Source organism: Onychomys torridus, chromosome 10, assembly GCF_903995425.1.
Source record: "Onychomys torridus chromosome 10, mOncTor1.1, whole genome shotgun sequence".
Taxonomy (NCBI): domain Eukaryota; kingdom Metazoa; phylum Chordata; class Mammalia; order Rodentia; family Cricetidae; genus Onychomys; species Onychomys torridus.
The window spans coordinates 30,467,711-30,489,349 of record NC_050452.1 but is presented as its reverse complement, the minus strand read 5'-3'; the positions used below and the strand labels follow the sequence as shown (position 1 = coordinate 30,489,349).

The 21,639-nt window shown below is 50.9% G+C and overlaps 2 protein-coding genes across 3 annotated transcripts in view; one reads left to right on the top strand and one right to left on the bottom strand.

The window, feature by feature from the left end:
• Positions 1-21,639, top strand: part of Sorcs2 (sortilin related VPS10 domain containing receptor 2) — a 379,471-nt gene that overhangs the window by 159,490 nt on the left and 198,342 nt on the right. The window lies entirely within an intron of this gene.
• On the bottom strand, positions 13,144-15,151 carry Psapl1 (prosaposin like 1). The gene has a single exon (XM_036200423.1). It carries the CDS (start codon positions 15,138-15,140, stop codon positions 13,566-13,568), a length of 1,575 nt encoding a protein of 524 aa, XP_036056316.1. The 5' UTR covers positions 15,141-15,151; the 3' UTR covers positions 13,144-13,565.

The window sequence follows — 21,639 nt, the reverse complement described above, 5'->3', positions numbered from 1 at the left end:
TCCCCATCTCAGTTTGTTCCTCTCAAGTTCTTACCCATCTAGTTCTTCCATTCTCTCTTCTCTTCTCCATCCCTCATGCCCTGAAAGTCCCGGTATATATACACTTACAAGGAGTAATCCCTTGGCAGTGCAAAGCCAGGCTTCCAGGGTCAAACGGAGGGGTGATAAGAATCACATGGAGAGGCAATAACCATTAATTATCATTTACAACCCCAAAGGGAAGTGACCAGTGGGGAAATTAATTAACTAAAGGCTAAATTCACATAAAATCTAAGAAAAGGGCTCTTATGTGCTCAACTATAATCTTAAACGTGGTTAGTAGAAAATGTTAAGAATCTCTAAGTTGCTAGGTCAATGGGAGAAAATAAAACTGTCTTCTTTTTTCCTGTGGCTCCTATCTGTCCAAGCTATCTGCCATTTTTCTGCAGGGTGGTGAAAGTGTGCTCAGTTGCTAGGCAACCTGTGTACAGGTAAATGCCTCTGGTGGTAGTTAAAGGGAGATCTGGAACTAGAGGTAAGATTTGGGAAAGGAGGAACTAAAGCTTAATTGGCACATCTGCCAGGCCTTCTCAAACAGGTAGCCTGGATGGTTAAGTCTGTTCTTGGAGAATACAGAGGTATCTCTGATAAGGTACTTTCCTCCATCTGGGGATGAACCTGGCCGAATGCTGCCAGTGATGATAATTATAAGGAGACTTGAACTGGGGTTCTGGCTGAGCATAGCTGTCAGCACAGAAGGTTATCTAAATATTCCTAGAAGTGGTTAGGTAAGGAGTTAGAGGTCCATAAAGTTAGTAAAGCTGTAAGAAAGGAGGGTCCAAGCTAAATTGTGTAAGGCTATTACTTAAAGTTCACCTGACCTGGGCGGTGTCTCCTTGTGGAATTTATCTTAAATCAGGAGTCTTGCATGTGGACTGTTATTACTGCTAGTCCTTGAAAGTGGCCAAGGGAGATATCTGATTCCAGAGAAAGCCTTTCCTGAGGCTGTTTTCCAAATACCTGGAATGTGTATGTCCTGAGAGTGATCAGTCCACACTGTTAACCCTTCTTAGGGAAAAGTCAATTGGGAAAAACTATGAAGGCACACATGATTTTCATAACAGAAGACAGCTGATAATAACAAGCCAAATAACACCAAAAACTCCTTGGAATTTGGCTTCCTCTGGAGGAATTCCCTGATCCCTCCAAGGAGTGACTTTGCCATAACCAGCTGAGTTCTTATGATATATTCCTGTGGCCTGCAGCAGTTTAGGGGCCAGAGATCCCTTTTGTCCCCTAGTGGTCTTAGCACATGGCTTCACATCAGCACCCATGCATACAGAGAGCCAAGTTAAACTCAAACAAGCCCCAGGGCAGGTAGGGTTCTTAAGAGAGTCCTTGACTTGGAAACTTGGAGTATAGTCAATAAATAATCATTTGACATGAAGCAACAGTTTGTGGCTTGGTCCACACCTGTGATCCCCATACTTAGGAGAATGAGTTGGAGTCCAGGCTGTGCTGTGCTGTGAAGGTCAGAGCAATCAAGGATAAGATTTGGGTGACTGAGAATTTGTGAAAATTCAAGGACATCCCTCTGTGTCCCCAGTCCTCTGTAGTCTTTTATCCATCCATCTATTTATTCTCCCTTCCCTCCCTCCCTCCCTCCCTCTACCCTCCCTCCCTCCCTCCCTCCCTCCCTCCCTCTTTCCCTCACTCACTCACTCACTCACTCACTCTTCCTCTCCCTCTCTCACTCTTCTCCTCCCTCCCTCCTCTTCCCCTCCCTCTTTCCCACCTTCCCTCCCTCCCTTTCTTTCATCTATCCTCGTCCTCCATCTTTGGTTCTCTATCCCTCGTATCTTTCCATTCATCTCTCCTCCATCACTTCTCTACCCCATTCATCATCCATTCATCATCCATTCACTCATCCATTTCCTCATCTATCCTTCCATACAGCTCTCCACCCATCCATTCATCCATCCATCCATCCATCCATCCATCCATCCATCCATCCATCCATCCATCCACCCACCCACCCACCACCCACCCACCCATCCATCCACCCACCCATCCATCCATCCATCCATCCATCCATCCATCCATCCATTCATCCATCCATCCATTTGTACAGCTGTCTATCATTCATGCATTCTTCTACCAAACTATTGGTTCACCCACAGTTCTCCATTCATCCATCTAACCACCCATTCACTCAAACGCCCATCTGCTGTGGTTTGAATGTGAGATGTCCCCCATTGGCTTGTGCATTTGAGCACTTGTTCCCATTTCCTGTTAATTCTCTACTTGCTGTGTGTGAATTCATTGTGACCAGATAGCCTCCCGCCACTGCCCCATTCCTTCCCTGTCTGCTGCAATGTCTTCCCCATCATTATAGATTCCTCCGGAATTGACAGTATCAATTCGTTATTCACTCTTTATCGACTCATGTGTCCATTCACTCATTCACCATCCATCTATTCATCTGTCTATTCATCCACCCATTCATCAAATATCCATCTATCACTCCATCACCCACCTATTCCCATCATCCATTTCATCTACCATGCATTAATCTGCCACCCACCCACCCATCATTAATCTATCATTATCCATTCATCATCCATCATCCATTTCATCCATCATGCATTAATCTGCCACCCACCCACCCATCATTATCTATTCTTATCCATTCATCATCCATCCAACCATCCATCTACTTAAATGTACTTACTCCATTTTTCCATCTACCCATTTATCCATTATTCATCCAATAGCTACCAAACCATCCAACATCCATCCACCTATCATCCATTCCATTCATCATTCTTTCATCTTTTGTCCTCTTTTGTCCATCCAACCACTCACGCATCATTATTCTAATCTATTCAGCATTTTCCATTCATTGTCCATCCAACCATCCATTTGCCTATACATACCTATCCATCTACCCACCTATTTATTTATCACTCAATATCTACAAACCCATCCAACATCCATCTACCCATCATCCATTCCATTCATCATTCATTCACCCTTCATCCTCCACCATCCATCTACTCATTCTGTCATTAATCTAATCTATTCATCATTTTCCATTCATCATGCATACATACATACATACATATATACATACGACTATCTGTCTACCTATGAATCCATCCATCATTCACCCAGCCAGCCACCTATCCATTCCTCATTCATCCATTTATCTGTCATCTACTCATCTAGACTTTCAGTTACAATAAACCGTAAGTGGCACCCAAGACTCTAAGTGTAGAGTCTGTAGATGAAGAAACCACCTATAACAGCATGATACAGTCTTCAGTGACATGAGACCTGAGATCCAGGGAAACTCTAAACATGCCACTCTGCTGGAGAAGGTGGCCACCATCCAAGGCTTCCTGGGCGAAGATGTCTTCTCTCCCAGGATCGCTCTGCTTGTGTAGTGCCCAGCCCAGTTCTTCATCATCCTCTCTGATGGCCCTCCTGCAAACTTCTGTGCAGCTACCACTTATTCAGTTAGCTTAAACTACATCACAGAGAAGAGCTGGGGCCAGCACTGACCATGGAAGGCAATGGCAGCATTGTGCTGTCCTCTTCTGGCCAAGCCTGTAGGGAAGCCTCTTAGTAAGACCTGACATTCCTTTTCACAGACTTCATCCTGGCCTTCAGGCTGCTTGTCTTTCATCCATCCCTCCTCACCCTCCAGAATCCCAATATTTGACCCAGCTCTGGTGGACTGAAATGGCCACCCTAGAGTGATGATCACTCTGTGGTGTGGCTATCCCACACACTGAAAGAGCTCCCAGGAGAAGCTGACCTGCAGGTCAAAAGCATGCCTCAGCAGCCATTGTTTGCCTGGAGATGCCTTCTTAGCTATTTGTAGGGGCCCTGGCTTCTCTCTTACTGTGATGGCAGTTGTCTCAGGCAGATTTGTCCCACCTCCTTTTAGGTCTATGTGACAATGACTATCTTGGATGCTCTTTTGAAAAAAGAAGACAGTACTGGTAGAGAGGTCCTGGTGGTCTGTGTTGAGCCCGAACCCTCCATGGACATTAAGACCTCTCCTCTGGAATAGTCATTGCCTGCCCCTGGGTTGGGGTCTCTCTGCAGCCTCTATTTCTTCCTCAGAAACCTTTCCCAGTCTCCTATCCTACTCTGAGTGGTCAGGTGCCTCCTCCAGATCTCCCAGGACAGGGGTGACAGCCTGTCACATGTCCTCATGTTGGGGTCCTCTGCCTCCTAGGATCTGGTCTTCCTGTGTTCTCTGCTCTCACGGAATCCCAGACCAGATTCTGAGTCTGGGGTCTTGCTGAGCTGAACAAGGCCCATAAGTTGTCTCTCTAGCCTTCAGCACCCAGGCCTCTCTGCTCCTTCACACAGGACACTGGATAACATTATTATCATTTAGGAGGTCCTAGGGGGTGGGTGTTGGCAGATTTCTCTGTAGAAAATTCTCCATCAAAAAAATTCCTGCTAAATATAATTCATAATCATCACAGAACTTCTGAAAACTATAAAATAGATGAGGCGTAAAAGCAATCCCTGTGTTAGTCCCACCCCATGAGATTAAAACTATTAATATCTGAGATGAATATTCTCTCCAAGCTTTTAAAGATGCAAATATATACATGTTTTATAACTGTTGAATCCCAAAGGAATTATGTATTAAACATTTTCTTATGCACCGACTGTTTTCACAGCCGCTATTTTTAATGGCCGTATAATACACCCTGATCTAAAGAAGGTATTATTTATTTAACCAAGTTCTCGGTTTTAGACATCTGAGTCATTTTCAATTCTCACGAAGGTGAAGATGTGTAATGTGAAGAGCTGCAGCACCCGGCCCTGCATGCATCACCCTGCATCTTCACTGGGACTCAATCCTGGGGAGGTTTTTCTACTAAGCAGTGTTCCCTTATGGGGAAGGTGTCCGGGGCCAACTCTGAGCATTGTTGGGGAATGGAGATGCTTAGGCCTGGGTGGCCTCCAAGACCCACAGTAGCCCCCCCCCCATCTCCACCCCACCTCTCACCCCCGTCTTGAGACTGGACCAAGGATGGCCAGGCCTTGCCTGACTCAGTGTAAATTGGAGCTTCTGCCTCTGTTCTCTCAGGCTCTAGCTTCTGCCTCTGCTCTCTCAGGCTCTAGCATGTGTGTGAGGCTCTAGCTTCTGCCACTGCTCTCTCAGGCTCTAGCTTCTGCCTCTGCTCTCTCAGGCTCTAGCTTCTGCCTCTGCTCTCTTAGGCTCTAGCACATGTGTGAGGCTCTAGCTTCTGTAACTGCTCTCTCAGGCTCTAGCACATGTGTGAGGCTCTAGTATCTGCCTCTGCTCTCTCAGGCTCTAGCTTCTGCCACTGCTCTCTCAGGCTCTAGCATGTGTGTGAGGCTCTAGCATCTGCCTCTGCTCTCTCAGGCTCTAGCACGTGTGTGAGGCTCTAGCTTCTGCCTCTGCTCTCTCAGGCTCTAGCACGTGTGTGAGGCTCTAGCTTCTGCCTCTGCTCTCTCAGGCTCTAGCACATGTGTGAGGCTCTAGCTTCTGCCTCTGCTCTCTCAGGCTCTAGCACATGTGTGAGGCTCTAGCTTCTGCCTCTGCTCTCTCAGGCTCTAGCTTCTGCCTCTGCTCTCTCAGGCTCTAGCACATGTGTGAGGTTCTAGCTTCTGCCTCTGCTCTCTCAGGCTCTAGCTTCTCCCACTGCTTTTTCAGGCTCTAGCATGTGTGTGAGGCTCTAGCTTCTGCCTCTGCTCTCTCAGGCTCTAGCACATGTGTGAGGTTCTAGCTTCTGCCTCTGCTCTCTCAGGCTCTAGCTTCTCCCACTGCTTTTTCAGGCTCTAGCATGTGTGTGAGGCTCTAGCTTCTGCCTCTGCTCTCTCAGGCTCTAGCACATGTGTGAGGTTCTAGCTTTTTCTGCTGCTCTCTCAGGCTCTAGCTTCTGTCACTGCTCTCTCAGGCTCTAGCACATGTGTGAGGCTCTAGCTTCTGCCACTGCTCTCTCAGGCTCTAGCATGGTCTCCTGGGGTGTGTGAATTTCTATAGGCCCTGATCTTTGAACACAGGGGTGGATCTCTCCCAGGGGAATATTCCTGGTGTGGCTGTCCCCCTGGCTGAAGGAAGGCTTGGCAGGGTAAGGAACAGTCATAGTCATGGCTCTATAAATGCTGCTTGAGGGCAGTGACCTCTGGCCCTGAGCACCTTCATTAGTGACTTGATGCTGTGACAAAACGCTAGACAAGGTCAACCTAAGGAAGGGCCTGGTTTTGACTCATAGCCTGAGGATACAGTCCCTTACAGTGGAAGAGTTGTGACAGGAACATGAGGCAGCTGGTCACATGGCATCCAGTCAGAAAGCAGAGAGAGGGCAAGAGAGAGAGAGAGAGAGAGAGAGAGAGAGAGAGAGAGAGACAGAGAGAGAGAGAGAGAGAGAGAGAGACAGAGAGAGAAATGCTGGTGCTCAGCTCACTCTCCTTTCTTATGTCCAGCACCACAGCCCATAGAATGGTGTTACCCATGTCCAAGATGGGCCTTCCCTTTTAGTTAAATCTTTCTGGAAATTGCTTCACAAAAAATGCATGGGATTGTGTCTCCTGGCGACTCTAGATCCTGTTGAGTTGAAAATGGATTATCAGCTCTCATGCCTTGGCTCTGTGTCAGCAGCCTGTTGCCTTCAGCACTGAACTTGCTGCTGCATGGTATGATAGATGTGACTCTCATCCTCTATCAGGTTAGCCTGGGCTTACACACAGCCCTGGACCAGGGATCAGGGAGGATGCAGGCTCGGAACTTGCACAGCATCACTTCTGTATGCTTTATAAAGTAGCTCACGGAGAAGAAAAGCCTGAGTTCAGGGCAAGGGTCTGCTTACCGACCGAGAATCACAGCAAGCCCTTCCTCAGTTGAGTCAAAAGACCAAGGCTTGTGGAGAGCAGTTGAGATGGGAGCACTCCCAGCCAAGCCTTGTGGCTTAGAACCCGCTCACCAGCTACACTCACAGCAATGGCACCCCAGGGAGGGTGTTGGAATTCAGAACTCGCCACCTGCCAGGCCTGTGTGGTATGTGTGATGCCACATGAAGCTTAAGTTGTTCACAGGCTTGGCACTGGGCCACCGCTGTCTCTGCACCCACCATCTCCAGGACAGCAGGGGGGCTACCTGCGCTTTGGAATGTTTCACTAGCAGATGGCCACCATCACTTCTGTTTGGCTTTGTTTCCTTTGTGGAGGAGTCTTCTCTGGCCTTGTTCCTGGTTCTCTCTTACACATGCAGGCTACACTGCTCAGCGCCTTCCTCACCCATGGTGTATTTGATTTAAAATTCTACTTGGGTCCCCAGCGGGACTGCTTGCTGGAGGCCTGTGGAAAGCAGGCTTTGTGGGATCGGGGGGGGGGGGGGACCGTCTCACCCCATACCACCTCCCTAGTATATCCCATGTGTTCCAGGGAGTCCACCCACAGCTTCTCCATCTCTTCCAGGTAGCCAGAGCCCAGGCTTTCAGATTGAAGATTTGAGTTCAAGTCTTGGCTCTACTTGTTATATGGCCTTGGGAAGGCTGCTAGTTGTCTCTGAGTCCATGTCTATGGGATGGGGATGAATGTCTGGCTTTGGTTTGGGGTCCAGGTACTAGATGTAGAATGGATAGGCCAGTGCCTGGCTTCAGATGATTCTGACATCATTAATTCTTTGACAGACACCTCTTCCTCACAGTGATGGGACAGAGGGACCAGGTTTCCAACTCTTGTGGACTTCTCTAAGTGGTGGTACCTCCAAACTGACAGGTCTGACATTGCTCTCCACCAGGTGTTGGGGGTAGCAAATGACAGCCACAGTCCTAGCCCCCAAGTACAGAACCTCTGCCACCATTTCTTGTCACCACATTCCCGTCACCTCTGCGGAAACATCTGCTCTGTCCTATCCCACCTGTCCTTGGTCTCCTCCTCGACCTTCTCACTCACATGCAAAGCAGGGTGTCCCGTGGGCTGGCTTTGGGGCTGTGGAAGTCTTTATCCACTGGTGCTCAGAATTCCCATCTACACTGGGACAGAGCAGTAGCTGTTTTTCTGCAGGGCCCCCCAGGTCACAGCTCGGGATGGATCACATTGCCTGTGATCTGCTCAGACTCCCATATGTCCTACATACCAGTCATCAGCCTGTGCCAGGGACTCTATGTTCTGGAGCCTGGACCTTCCTGTCCCACCCTGGCAACTCCCACCTGGACACCTGCCCTAAGCCATGACAAGGGCCCCATGCTCCCATCTTGCTCCTAAGGCCAAGTTCCAAAAATCAGGAGAGCCCTTCATCCTGCCCAGCTTGGAACTGGCCCCTGACTCAGAGGTCCATGTGGCCCTTGGACACACTCCCTAGGACCCTCAACCTTCTCCCCCCCCCCCAGCTAGTCATCCAAAGTCAGATCCTCTGTCGCTCTAGGCACCCCACCTCCCACCCTGCCCCTCCACTCCCCATCTGCGCACCAGCTCAACTCTGTTCTGGCTCTCTCACCTTGACATGCCAGCTTCCAGCAGAAAGGCCTCCCCAGAGCTGCCTGAAGCTTCTCCCTCCTGAGATGCTGTCACCCATGCTGTTTCCTCTCTACTGAATCTCTCGCAGTCTCCTGGGATTTACATACAATGCTTAAGATCTTCATATTATTTTGACATTATTCTAATGTCATTTTCTGTTTCAAATGCCGTTGTTGGCACTATTTCTTTGTATGTGGCTCATCTGCCTTGCATGTTAAGTGGCGGGCTTGAGTGAACATCGACCTCTGCTGCAGTCATGTACCCCTCCACTTCCTCACCCCCAGACCCCATTGCCCCCATCCTCACCCCCTGTGCTTGAGGGCTGCTGGCCCAGTATAGCCTGTGGGACAGTGACAGTCTTCCTAGGTGCATAGAAAGCCCCACATCCTAACACTCTGCCCCCGCCCCACTCACGCACACTCACTGGTGGAAACAGAGCAATGGGACACTTCCTTCAACCTAAGACACTGGCCTGGGCTATTTTGTTTGGATGGCCCATCCCTCACCCTCACTCAGCGCCTATTTTGAGACAACACTCAGGAAGCCTGGGTATCCTATGGTTCCTTCAGGGTGTGGCACTTTCTGTGGCTCCTCATGTCTCAGGCCCTTGGGAACAGTAGAGTCTTCTGAGTGTATGAGGGCTAGAGGGCCGGGAAAGTAGGACTGCCCCTCCCCCAGTGTGTAGTATTGGCTGATGTCAACACTGAATTCCCTACCAGGCCAGCTTCAAGCTGTCAAGCCATGACTCTGGGTGCAGAGTGGGTTAGAGGTATCCCATGTGACTGCAGTGGCCTGCTGTTTAGGGCTCTGGAGTCCTGAAATTCATAGGAGCTTCTAGATCTCTTGGTAGTGGCCTGAGAGGGCATGGTGGGCCCTACAGCGCAAATGGAACATTTCCAGCTTTCCCCAAGAGCCCTGGCCTCCTGGCTTGTCCCCTTCCCCAACACTCATGTGTTCCTCGGCCGTGCATAAGTGGCTGGTGCTGGACACTGAGGTCCTGGGCTGGGAAGTAGCAATTCTGTTTCTGGGTGCCTGGTTTTAGAATATTCTGTTAGTTCTGAGTTTCTGGTTCCCCACTCCCTGAAGAAAGCCCCAAGAAGTGGGGTGTCTCCAGACAGGAGGGCTTATGGGGCTCTACCTCTGACTCATTCGCCTGACCCTGGGAGTCCATTGACCCCAGATGTGTCCTCTGACCTCTGTTGACTTCATGCCTCCATCAGCCCTTCCTGGATGCTAATCCTGATCTCAGAGCTATGGAACCTGGATGCACACAGTCCTCTGTGCGGAGGGAGGAAGGGGCCATGAGGAAAGATTAGTGGCTTGCTGTAAGTCTCCTGCTGTGTTGATTTCATCACTCCTGGTGGCAGGACTGGCTGTGTCAGCACTCAACCCCCAGCATAGGTACCTGAAGCAGCTCACACAGAACCTCTGTACTGGCATGGCTTTCTCTAGGAGAGTCTCAGCAGAAGCCAGCAGAGCAAGGGACATAGCTATGTCCTGCACAGACACCGGGAGAGGCAGTCTGCATTAAAGATCCTGTAAGCTCTCCTGCCATACTGTCCTTGGGAATGGGCTCCCATTTACCTGTGGAGGGTCACCCAGCTGCTATGTATAGACCAATACTGTGATCTGGCTTTGAGGGAATAAAGGCCATGAGATCTCTGTAGACACTTCAGGGAATCTGGCAGGGGTGCAGTCCTGTGTGGAGGCAAAATAGATCTCTGGTCTTCAAGAACCTTCTGCTACCCTTGGACCCAACTCAGGCAACCGGGAAACCTAGATGTACTGGTTCAGGTGTGGCTTCTGGATTCCAGGGCTGTGTGGGCCCCTCCCTGGGCTTGCTTCATCCCTTCAGATGCCAGCACTACATTCAGCCAGCTTGGCAGCCAGCAGGTTTTCAGGCTTGCTGTGTTCCCCAAATCACTGTGAAATGACCACAGTCTCCAGAGTCCAACAGGGCTGGCCTGGGTGGTCTTGGGCAATGTCCTAAGGGTCTTTGCTCCTGAGATGGGATCACTGGATTCAGGTCCCAAAGAATCCTGCCTACAAAAAATGTCACTCTCTCTTCCTGCCCTTCTTGGGGTTTTCTTCCCTTGTGGACTAGGGATTGCCAGCCTGAGGAACTGGTTTAGAAGTGCTGTGACTTTCCCTTGTCTTCCGAAACTATTCCTGCTGTCCTAACTAAATGGCTGAAGTGATGTGTCACCCTCCCAGGTCAGAAGCCCAAGAGTGTCTAGTCCCTCCCAGTTTGGTGGAGGCCTCATAGGCAGCAGCAGCAAGGCTTCCCAGCTGCATGTGGGTGATGAGATGCCTAGCTGCCCCTTCCTTCACAGCTGGTGGAGGGGCCCAGCCTAACCTATGGGCATGTTTGCTCTGGCCAGCAGAGGATTTCAGACTTGCTTTATGGAGCCTTCAGCATAGATGCATGTGAAGGCCTCACAGGTGCAGCCCTGAGATTCCAGCTCCATTGGAGGGCACTGGAGGGGTCAGCAGTGGTTCAGCGTTCTCACAAGGACATCCTTCTTGAGCTGGGTTGTGACATGGGACACCCATCTCCATCAGGCCCACGTTTGCTACTGAACTACCATTTTGAAGAATGTTTTTAGTGAATGAGCCAGTTGCCAAACCCTGATCCTACAAGGAATTTGGAGGCCATAGATCATACCTGTCTGGATCTATGCTTGGTGGTGGCACCTGATGGTTTCCCATGGCCTGTGTGGTAGAAGTTTCTGACATCTGTCCACCTGGGCAGCCTGCCAGAGCCCCTGGTCCCATCTTAATCAGGGCACTGTGGTCCCCACCTCCAGTCACTGCATGCTTAATGTCCTGCTTCCCACCCTCGAGGGGAGGATCTGTACCACTTTCAGCTGTGGTGAGGACAGCTGCTCTTCTCGAGGTCCCTTCTGAAGCGAGCAGTATACAAGGCTGTCCTTTTGGTCCTTGTCCCTCTGCTGAGCCGCCATTCCTGGCCACTAGGTGAATTTGTAGGTCTGATGGAAGCTGTTTCTGTCACCCCCAGTGTGGGCTCCCTCTCTCTCTCCTCTTGTTCCTCTGCCATCAACCATGAGATGGAGGAAGACTGTGGGTCAGGTGGAGTCTCCCACAACCGGGCGTAGGAAACCTGTGCCCTGCCAGCCAATAGTTGGCAGTGGGCCTTTGGGGTTCCTGCCAGGTGTGTACTGTGACCACGGGGATGTGGGGACACATTTGATCAGTGATCTGAGGAGGCAGCTGGCTCCAGGCCTGGGGGTTGTGTGAGAGTCAAAGGATAAGGACAGATACCTCCCTGCCTGTCCCCCACTCTAGCTCTGGATTGGAGGCGGTGGAATGGGCTCCTGGCCTCTGGCAGGCCAGGCCTATGTGACTGGTGACATCTCTGTGGAAATGTCAGGTCTAGAAAGCCATGAAATGTCACATACAACTGTTAGCAAGTGTCCCCCAGGATCACTGCCAGGACAGAGGAGGGGCAGCCACTCTGCTCTGGGGAGATGAATGAGCTTTGAGTGGTGACTACAGTGACCTCAGGCTGTGCTTTGGGATCTGACTTTTAGCTTCATCCACAAGGCTACACCTGTGCATGGGCCACCCAGTATGTGGTTTGTTCAATGCCTCCCACTTCCTTATCTTGCTAAGGGCTGATCAGGGGGCCCAGGCAAACCCAGCCAACATTTCTGACTAGGAAAGCCCATGTTCCAGGATGATGGCCCAGCTCAGAACAGTTGCCTAAGAACCCAGGTGTGGCCCTCAGGAGAGAACCTACTCACAGGACTGGGCAGCCAGGCCAAGCTAGACCCATGCCCGCCTGGGCAATGGTGACCTCTGCACAGGAACTCATGTGTCTATCACAGATGTTCAGGCATCAGCTACATGCAGGTCTGGTGCTGAGCTTGAGCCCTTGGTGACGTCACACCCACGGGCTGTCAATGAGGGACTCAGGAGCTACTGCAGACTCCACACATGAGAAGTAGGCAGTGGATACCTGCGACAGACTGGTGCCCCCAAGGGAAGCTTCCCACTGGAAGAACACCCATGGGAGGCGTGAGGAAGGGATTTTGCAGCCCTGGGGACCACATTCTTCCATTAGAATAAGAACAGCAAACATCATTTGGAGAAAGCTGGTTTATGTAACACTTGCTTAGTCAGATTCCCCAGAGACCCTATCGATTCCCAAGATAGGTTTTGCTGATCCGGGTAGGTCAATGGGTGCTGGTTTCTAAGGGGAGGAACTTGAGGACATCTAGAATTGTCTCAGCATCCCTATGAGGCAGGTCTGATCCTCCCAGGCTACAGACTGAAAAACTGAGGCTTAGCAGAAAAAGGGCCTGCTCACTAGGGTGGAGCTCTTGCTGTGGCCCATGCCACAGCCATTCCATACCCCCTCAGGCCTTCCCCAGAGCTCACCCAGTAGGGTTTGTTCTCCTAATTTTAAGCACACCCTGGACTACTTAGTACCAGGGTGGCTGGAGTCCGGGTGAGATTTCAAAAGTCATGGACTTTTGAAGTCCATGGACTATGAAGTCCAAATACCCCTCGTAGGTGGTGGCCAACAACCCCGGCCCCTCCCCCTGAGAGTCCAGAGCCACTCATGTCCCAACCACACCATTGTGAACCAGTCACAGAGATCCCAGACTGAGAATACCCAACCCCCACCCCAAGCCATTGATAAGTCATTGGCCTGACTAGTGGTAGTCCCCTCTACCCTTCCCTCTGCCACTACTTTGGCTCACAGCTGGGGGGTCACCCTGCATGGGAGGCCTCTGACAGGTTCCTCCAAGCCATCAGCATCACAGCAGGGTAGGAGAGGGTGGCTTACTGGGGCAGGGGTGAGGACTTCCTGTTTGTAGCAGGGGTGACAGTGATAGGGGTAGAGACAGAAAGGTGAAGCTGTCCAGCATCAGGAGAGCACGGCTTTTGAATGTCAGCTCTGCTCAGCCCCAGCTCCCTCCCCAGAGCCTCAGTTTTTCATCTAGGATATGGGGGTGGGATAGCACCCACCTCATAGGGTCCCCTTGGGAGGTAGAAGCCTGCAGGTGGGATCAGCCCTGGCAGGCTTTAGGTGCTGGTGGCCGCAGTCATGGCTGCTCTTTGGCTTCGGAGGCCGGCTTCTTCCACACAAGGCGCTGGCAGTGCTCCAGGGCATCACACATCTCAGCGGCCTCTGGGCTCTTGCACCAAAAGCTGGGGCCTAAGACACACTGATCTGTGCCTAGAAGTGGAACCTTGGGGCTGTGGCAGGCCCCCATCTTCCTGCATAGGTCCGTGGGGTCCATCATGAGCCTGAGGCTCTCTATGAGTACGGGTTCATACTCTGCTACAAAACGGTTGCACTGCAGTACATAAGGCAGTGGCAGGATTCGGCAGCCGCCTTTGAAGGCGTTCAGGATGTCCCGCTTGGTGCTCTTGCGGTCCAGATTCTGGGAAGATACGCCGAGTATCCTTTTGCACCCATGGCAGAAGCTGCCCTGGTTTTCTTCATCCACCAGTAGGGATGGTGTGGTTGCCTCGGCCCTGGAGATGGACCTGGCCTGCCTTCTGCTGTTACACAGCCTGATGGTCTCACACACTTTCTCTGGGGTGACTCTGGTCACAAGCTGAACCAGGTTGGGACTGTAGGCCTCCACCAGAGTGATGCACTGCTGGACCAGAGTTTCGGGCATTATGGAACACACTCGCTCCAGAGTGTGGGTGATGAGGGCTTCTGTGCTGTTGGTCATGAGCCATTTGTCCATCTCCTGGATCACATTCAAGCACACATCGCAGGTCAGGCCCAGCTGCATCTGCATCTCATTCCTCTTGGGCAGCTCCATTTCCAGAGAAGGGATTCCATCCACAGCGGCCACTTGAGCCAGCCGGTGGGCAGGCTTTCTCTGCTCCTCACAGAAGCCCCCTTTCCTACAGACCTCCTGTGAGGGGAGAATCTGCAGCGTTTGCTTGGCGGGGATGAATTGCTGTTGGATGTAGTTCTTGCAGAGGGCAGCCAGACCAGGACCCAGGGATGCACACTGATCCTGGAAAGTTACCTCTGCCAAGGTCAAGTTAGACTCTAGAGCACTCTGGAGCGTGGAGATCAGCTGCATACAATCTTGGCATACAGCATCCCCAGGCATCTGTGATGGGTGGAAGCTGAGGGCCCCGTTGGACAAGAATGGAGCCATCACTTCAGTTATATCCTCCTGCGTCAGTGGTCTCTCTGAGGTGGCAATGGCTAGGTGCCTCTGTAGTGGCTCACAAAGGGTGAGCGCCGTGCATACCGGAGCCACGGCAGTGCCTGGGGTTCCACTGAGCATGCCCAGGACAGCTGGGCTGTGGTTGTCCACCATCTGCTTGCACTTAGCTGATGATTCCGGGCTTGGAAGCCACTCACAGGTCTTCGTTATCGATCCCAAAATGTCCGACTCTGTAGCATGTGGGTTCATCCCATTACCAGCAGCGGCTGCCACATCCTGGCACACACTGCAGGGCAGGGACCTGACTATAGGCTTGCTCCAGACAGCACTCTGGCAGTACCTCACGGCCTGACACTTCGCAGCTGACTGCAGGTCTTGACACCACACCTCAGAGCCCTTGGCACACTCCCGGGGGCCCATGATGGGGCTGGCCTTAGCGGCCCCCAGGAGACCAGACAAGAGAATCAGAGCACACAGCATACTGCCTGTGGTTCTACTGGCTGCTACCTCTGCTTGGCTGTCGCTATAAAACTAGCTCTACTGCCAGGTCTGCTCAGCGAGGGACCGCCTCCTGCTCCTCCCCAGCCTGAGTCAGAGCCCCACCTGCCTGGGTGCTGGCACTATCCTCTTTGGCTTCTGTCTCTTGGCCTTTCCACCTTCAGGGAACATCTCCCTCTCTTCCCCTAAATAATCACTATTTTCAAAGTCTATCTTCTTTGGGAACGAAGTTTCTGTTCTGTGTCACACCAGGGCTAGAATTCTAGAGTGAATTCCCTAGAGTGACTTTTTTCTTTTCTTTTCTTTTCTTTTTTGGTTTTTCGAGACAGGGTTTCTCTGTGTAGCTTTGTGCCTTTCCTGGAACTCACTTGGTAGCCCAGGCTGGCCTCAAACTCACAGAGATCCGCCTGGCTCTGCCTCCCTAGTGCTGGGATTAAAGGCGTGCGCCACCTCCGCCCAGCCAAGTGACTTATTTCTAACTGGGCCTCATGGCCATGTGCCTGCCACAGGCCCTTTTCCCAGGGCCCACTGTTCAGGGGCTGAGTGGACTGTTGACCCCATAATGCCTGTGTGAAGGCTGCTGGCATGCAGAGCCTTTCCTTCTGGAGACTTCTATGGGAGGCTGGGTGTGGACTGGTCCCTAGCAGATGCACATGATGTTTGCTGAGGCTCACATATACAAAAGAGTTTTGTTTCACTGTTAGGTCATTTGTTATCTTCTGTAATTTTGGAAATAGGCATTAGGCAAGAGCATTGGCGCCAGGCAAACACACAGGTGGCCAGAGCCTCATCCTGTTGATTCTGTGGAGGATTCTGGAGCCAGACTCACCTGTTATGATTGACATGCGGCTCATTACTCCCACAGGAGTGGGCAGATCAGGGACCCCGAGGGCTCTGTGGAAGCCCCACATGCCTTAGTAGTGTGAGTCCCACACATGGCTATCTGTGGCTCAGACCCTGGGGCTCTGGAGGAATTCACTTCCCAGTTATGTGGGGCGGATATCCCAGCTGCCTTTGCAACAGCTTAGTGAAGAATGCAGATGGGGCCTCCTGTTGCCCTCCTTCTAGGGGGCTGAGCTGCAGAGAGAACGCGGAATGAGGTTTACTGAGCCCTTTAAATGACTGCCAAAGACTCTGCTTCCTTTGGGCCAGGGGAGGGAACAGGCTTGGTGAAGTGGTGAGGCTGGGTTCTCTTAGCTGCAGGGCCACCAGGGCCAGCTGGGTGAGCTATATACAGAGGTGGGGCTGCAGACAAGGCAGTCTTATCTAGATCTGACTGGGCTGGCCCAGCTGACTCACTCTCCAGCACCTTAACAGGTTGCTGTTTTTGGAACACCCACTCACTTTGTTTTTGGGGCTCAGGCATTTTCTCAACCCTACAATCAACTCTGTTTGCCAAGTGTGTGACCTGCCATTTGACTCAGTTTTGATGTCAACTCCCCAGGGTCCATCCAGACCCTGCAGTCAGGGGTTCAGACCATACACTGGCTCAGTCCTCTCCACCTGCATCTGTGTATCATGGTTCCTATGGCCCTCTTCAAGCTCAGGGACTGTTAGGAAGGTTCACAGAATGCAGGCAAGTTCTATGCTAGTGTTGACCAGTTTACCTCAGCACCCAACTTTGGAACCACTAGGGGAAGGTGCCAACAGCAAGAGATGGATAGGACATGGAACCTCTGGGCTGTATCAGGGAGTATCAGCCTCCAGCCCATCTGTGCGTTCTCCCCAGAGCACTGCCCCTTCCCAGAGTCATGGGTGAGGGATAGCTGAAAGCCCCGGTACTACAAGCTCTCTGGTGGGCAGCACTATCCAGAAGAAGCTGCCAAGGTCACCAGCCCAAATCACCTCACCAGTGTAAATACAAGTGTGGGCCAAGGAGCAGCTCAGGAAATACTCCAGGCTTAGGGCCTTTGTTGTATTTCGTTTTGATACCATTTCTAACTTAGAAGGGAGTTGCAGAAACAATTTAGAGAATGTCTGTACCTTTCCAGGTGTACTGATAACATTTATTCTCTCTATATCATTCTATATTCTTCTTATCCATTCAACCATCCATCTACCAACACACCCATCTATCTATCCACCTGTCCATCCATTTATCCATCTGTTCATCCATCTGTCTATCCAGTTATCTATCTGTTCATCTGTTCACCCACACACCCATTTTCCATCCATTCACTCACACAATAATACATACATACATACATACATACATACATACATACATACATACATACTTACAAACATACATCTGTTGTCCATCCATTCATTCATCCAATTATCTGCTGCCCACTCATTTGTCCATCCATTTATCTGTCCATCTGTCCATATATCCATCTATCCAATTTCTACCTGCCTGTCCATCTACTTGTCATTGATATATTCATCTAGCTACTCCCACTTTCCATCCATTCATCCATCCATCCATCCATCCATCCATCCATCCATCCATCCATCCAACTATGTATCAGTCTGTCCATCCAGTTATCCATTGACCATCTGTCCATTTGTCTATCCATCTGCCTATTCAATTTTCTGTATGTCTTTTTATCCATCTGTCCATTTTTCATCAATCCATCCATTAATCAATCTATCCCATCTATCATTTGTCTACCATCCCTATTATATCTGTCTGTCCATATGCATAAATATTTACAGGCAGTGTGTCACAACTGCTGTGGGTGGCTGTGGGTGAAGGCATTGTGTCTCCTTTGCCCATTTCTTCCGTGTGTCATTCCTAAGAATGAGGGCATTCTCTCCTATAACTACAATGCATTTATCGAAACCAAGAGCTGCTGTGTTGACCCAGCGTTATCTGCTCTACACCCAAGTCCAAGCTTTCCAGGTGCCAGAGGTGCCCTGTTCTGAGAGCTTATCTCCCAGGCCTAGCTCTACCCCAGTCACCTGATATACTCACTGCATACGTCCCTTTGCTCACGTCTGCCTGGAGCCCTGGTAGCCTGGCCTTGTCTTCTTACTCACTGGTTATATTGCCCAGGCCCCTCATTAGTGATGCTTCATGACTAGTCCAGCTGGGTCCTATAGTGGCATCCTTCTATACTGCCCTGGGTCCTCTCGGGGCATTGGACCCAGAGACTCTTGAAATGGGTGTTTCTCTGTACAAGAAAAGCTTTCTCCTCTCTCCTCATCTCTTTCTGCTTTCTCCATCTTTTTTTCTTTAAAAGAAAGGCTCATCACTTTTGATTTTACTTTTACTATTTTTTAATCTGATTTATTGTGACTTTGAACTATTGTTTGTGAGTCTTAACCAGTGCCAATGCTGGTTGCTGTTGATGCCCAAATGACTCCAGTTTTGACCTGTGGAGCATTTGGAGCCGTCTTTTGTCTCTTCCAGTTGTCCTCAGCATTCTTTGAGCCCACCATATCCAGCCATGGCACCACCCTAGGCTCAGTTTGTTCTTTTCCCGGACAGCCCTGAATTCAGCTTTCTCTCCAAGGAAGTGTTTAAAAACCGTCCCGGAAGCCAATTGAGTGGCTGTGCTCCTGTCGTTTCCAGACCCTGATTGACGCAAGACGATATTTCACTGACTGGTGAGGAAGAAGGATGAAGGTGGAGGGAAGGATGTGTGCTATGGAACCACAGACACATGTTCATAAAGAACTAAGTGTTTACCTGTGTGCACATAAATGCATGCGGCAGATTTTATTCATCCATCCATCCATCCACCCACCCACCCATCCATCCATCCACCCACCCACCCATCCATCATCCATCCACCCACCCACCCATCCATCCATTCACCCACCCACCCACCCATCCATCATCCATCCATCCATGCATCCATTCACCTATTTACCCACCCATCTATCCATGTATCAACCCATCCAACCCATTCAACCACTCAAATGTCCACCCACCTACATATCTACCTTCCCTCCCAACCATCCATCCATCCATCCATCCATCCATCCATCCATCCATTCATCCATCCATCCACCCACATGCACCCATTTTTGTGAGCCCATTTGCTCATATGCATACTTCTATGCAGCAGTGCACAATCCAGCTGCCCTCTTTTCAATGTTTGAACCTCCCTTGTCTAACAGTGAGAAGCCTAGCTCTTATTATCCTTAATGTATCTATTCACTCTCATTTCTGAATCCAAAATGCATTTTAAGAATTAGTTTCAGAAGCACTAGCCCATTCCATTGTGAAAAGCAAACTCTACTAACTAGAATTCTATAACTATTGACAGTGGATTTCATTCTGCTGAAGAGGAATTTATACACAGTAAAGTACATACATCTTAAGTGGGCAGGTCAGTGAGTGTTGGTCAACATGTGTTTCTTTCAATCCCTCCCCAAGGATGCACAGCCCTTGCTTATGCCCCATTGTTTCCTACCATGGACTCATTTCCATGATTATGATCATGCATCCAAACTTACCACTGTGTTCTTCCCCCCACATTGTAAGGTCTGCCTGTGCTGTCTTCCCAGCCGTCTGCAGTTAGTTGCCTTGCAAGGTCATGCCAACAATGTGTCTCCACCATGGGCTGACATTTCTGACTTCTGGTGTGGGGTTTCTGGTCCCCTGGCACTCTGAGCATTTTTTTTTTGAGGCATGATGCGAGCCATGCAAGTTTCTATAGGGCATGCGCCAAGGTTCCTCTCTGTTGAGTGCCAACGCTCCTGAGCTGTTCTGGAGTGGCTGCATCTGCTGCCACCACCCAGCACCACTGGTGTCTGTCACTCTTGGTGGCTCTGATTTCAGTCCTTCAGAGATGATGAACAAATGCCCACTTATCACCTCCACCCCCCTGCAGTTTGACAGCCCATTGCTGTTGTTGAGGTTTTTAGAAATACTATTTGCTGCCCAAACTATTAGAACAGCATTTGTTTTGTATTCCCAAGGAAAGACTGCTCTGCTCTGCTCTGCTCTGGTCTGGTCATAGTGGCATGTAGGCAGGTGGCTGGGGGTCACATTGTGATGAACCCCTGACCTGGAAGCTGGGTTCGAGGAAGCAGAAGGGGACTCAGCTGCCTCACCCTCGCGGAAGGATTGCTGTGGAGTGGTTGGAACATTCTTGTCCCTTGATAAGTACAGAACATCCTAGGAGAGGCTAAGCCGGGTGTGACTGCATATGTGGCAAGATACTCCAACTCTCACACTTGCTCCCTGTGCTCTGCCCAGCCCCTCACCTGTGTGGTGTTGTCACCATCGGCTCCATGAGGGGAGCAAGAAGGGAAAGGAGCTGGGCAGCTTGCTCACTTGTTCCTGCTCTGCTCCGGGGATAGATGATGACCCCACAGCCTATCTTCTGGGCTTATTGTTCTCCATGCCTCTACCTCAGTCTCCCACCACACTACTCTGCTCCCTCTCTCCTCACTTCTGTCCTTCCTGGGTCTTCTGGGTGACACTGCTGTCCCCTTCCCAGGACTCACCTTCACTGGCTAGCCATGGGCGGCCCAGGGATTCACCAATCACTCATTTCACACGTATTCCCCAGGCGGCTGTGAGCTGGAGCTGGAGTGGGAGGAGAATTGAGGAAGCATGGCCAACACCCTGGGACACAGGGCATTGATGAGCAAGCACAGAAGGACCTCCCCCACCAAGCAGGGTGAAAGTACGGACATGGCAGGAAGCCATGTGGGGTTAACAGTAAAAGGGGTTCCCTAGAGAAAGCCTTCAGGAGGACCCCATCAACGGTACAGTAAGGGCGTAAGCCATTTGGCTTGGAATGGGCTGTGCTGTTCAAGAAGCAGCCAGGAGGGGACAGGTGGGCTGGCTGACCATTAGACTGTTGATCTGACTCAGGAGTCAAGAGCAGAGGTGAGATTCTTTAGCATGTCTCTGATGGAGAGGGTGTCTGGAGGAGAGCACCAGGTGGGGATCAGGAGGCTGAGACCATGGTCTGATTCCTCTGCGAGTGCCCATCCGTGAACCAGCCTGTGGGGTGGGGTGAGGTGGGGCAGGACAAGGAACTTGGGGTGGGATTGGATGAGTAAAAGGCAGGCTAGAGCAGAGGGATGCTGGCCTGTGAGGGCCTCTGGTAAGCCAGTCCGTTGAGGTCTCTTCACCATCCAATCCAGGCAGAGCTGGACCTGTGTATCCACAGAGTCCTAACTACCTACCAACTCAAAGGTGGTCAGCATCTAGGGTCCTTCCCCCCTCCCCTATAGGTCCCTTGACTCCTGAGGGACAGAGGGTAAGAAGCAAGCTGGGAAGTCAAGCTGAGTCTGACTAGGTCACTTGTGAGTCTGGTGGAAGACAGGCCTCTACTTTAGGAGTCTTGCTGTAACTCTTGCTTCTGACCCCTCCCCTGAGACCACCAAGCTGAGGTCAGATGTGAGGTCTTGGATTCTGCCCCCCACTTCCACTCCGGCTTTCCAACCACAGAGTGGAGGCTGGAGCCCACCAGCCCAAAGCCTTGCACCCCCCCCCCCCCCTTCAGCGGCTTCGGGCCAAGAACAGGAGTGGAAGGTACAGGGGTTCCTACAACTGCCTGACTGGTTACTGCAG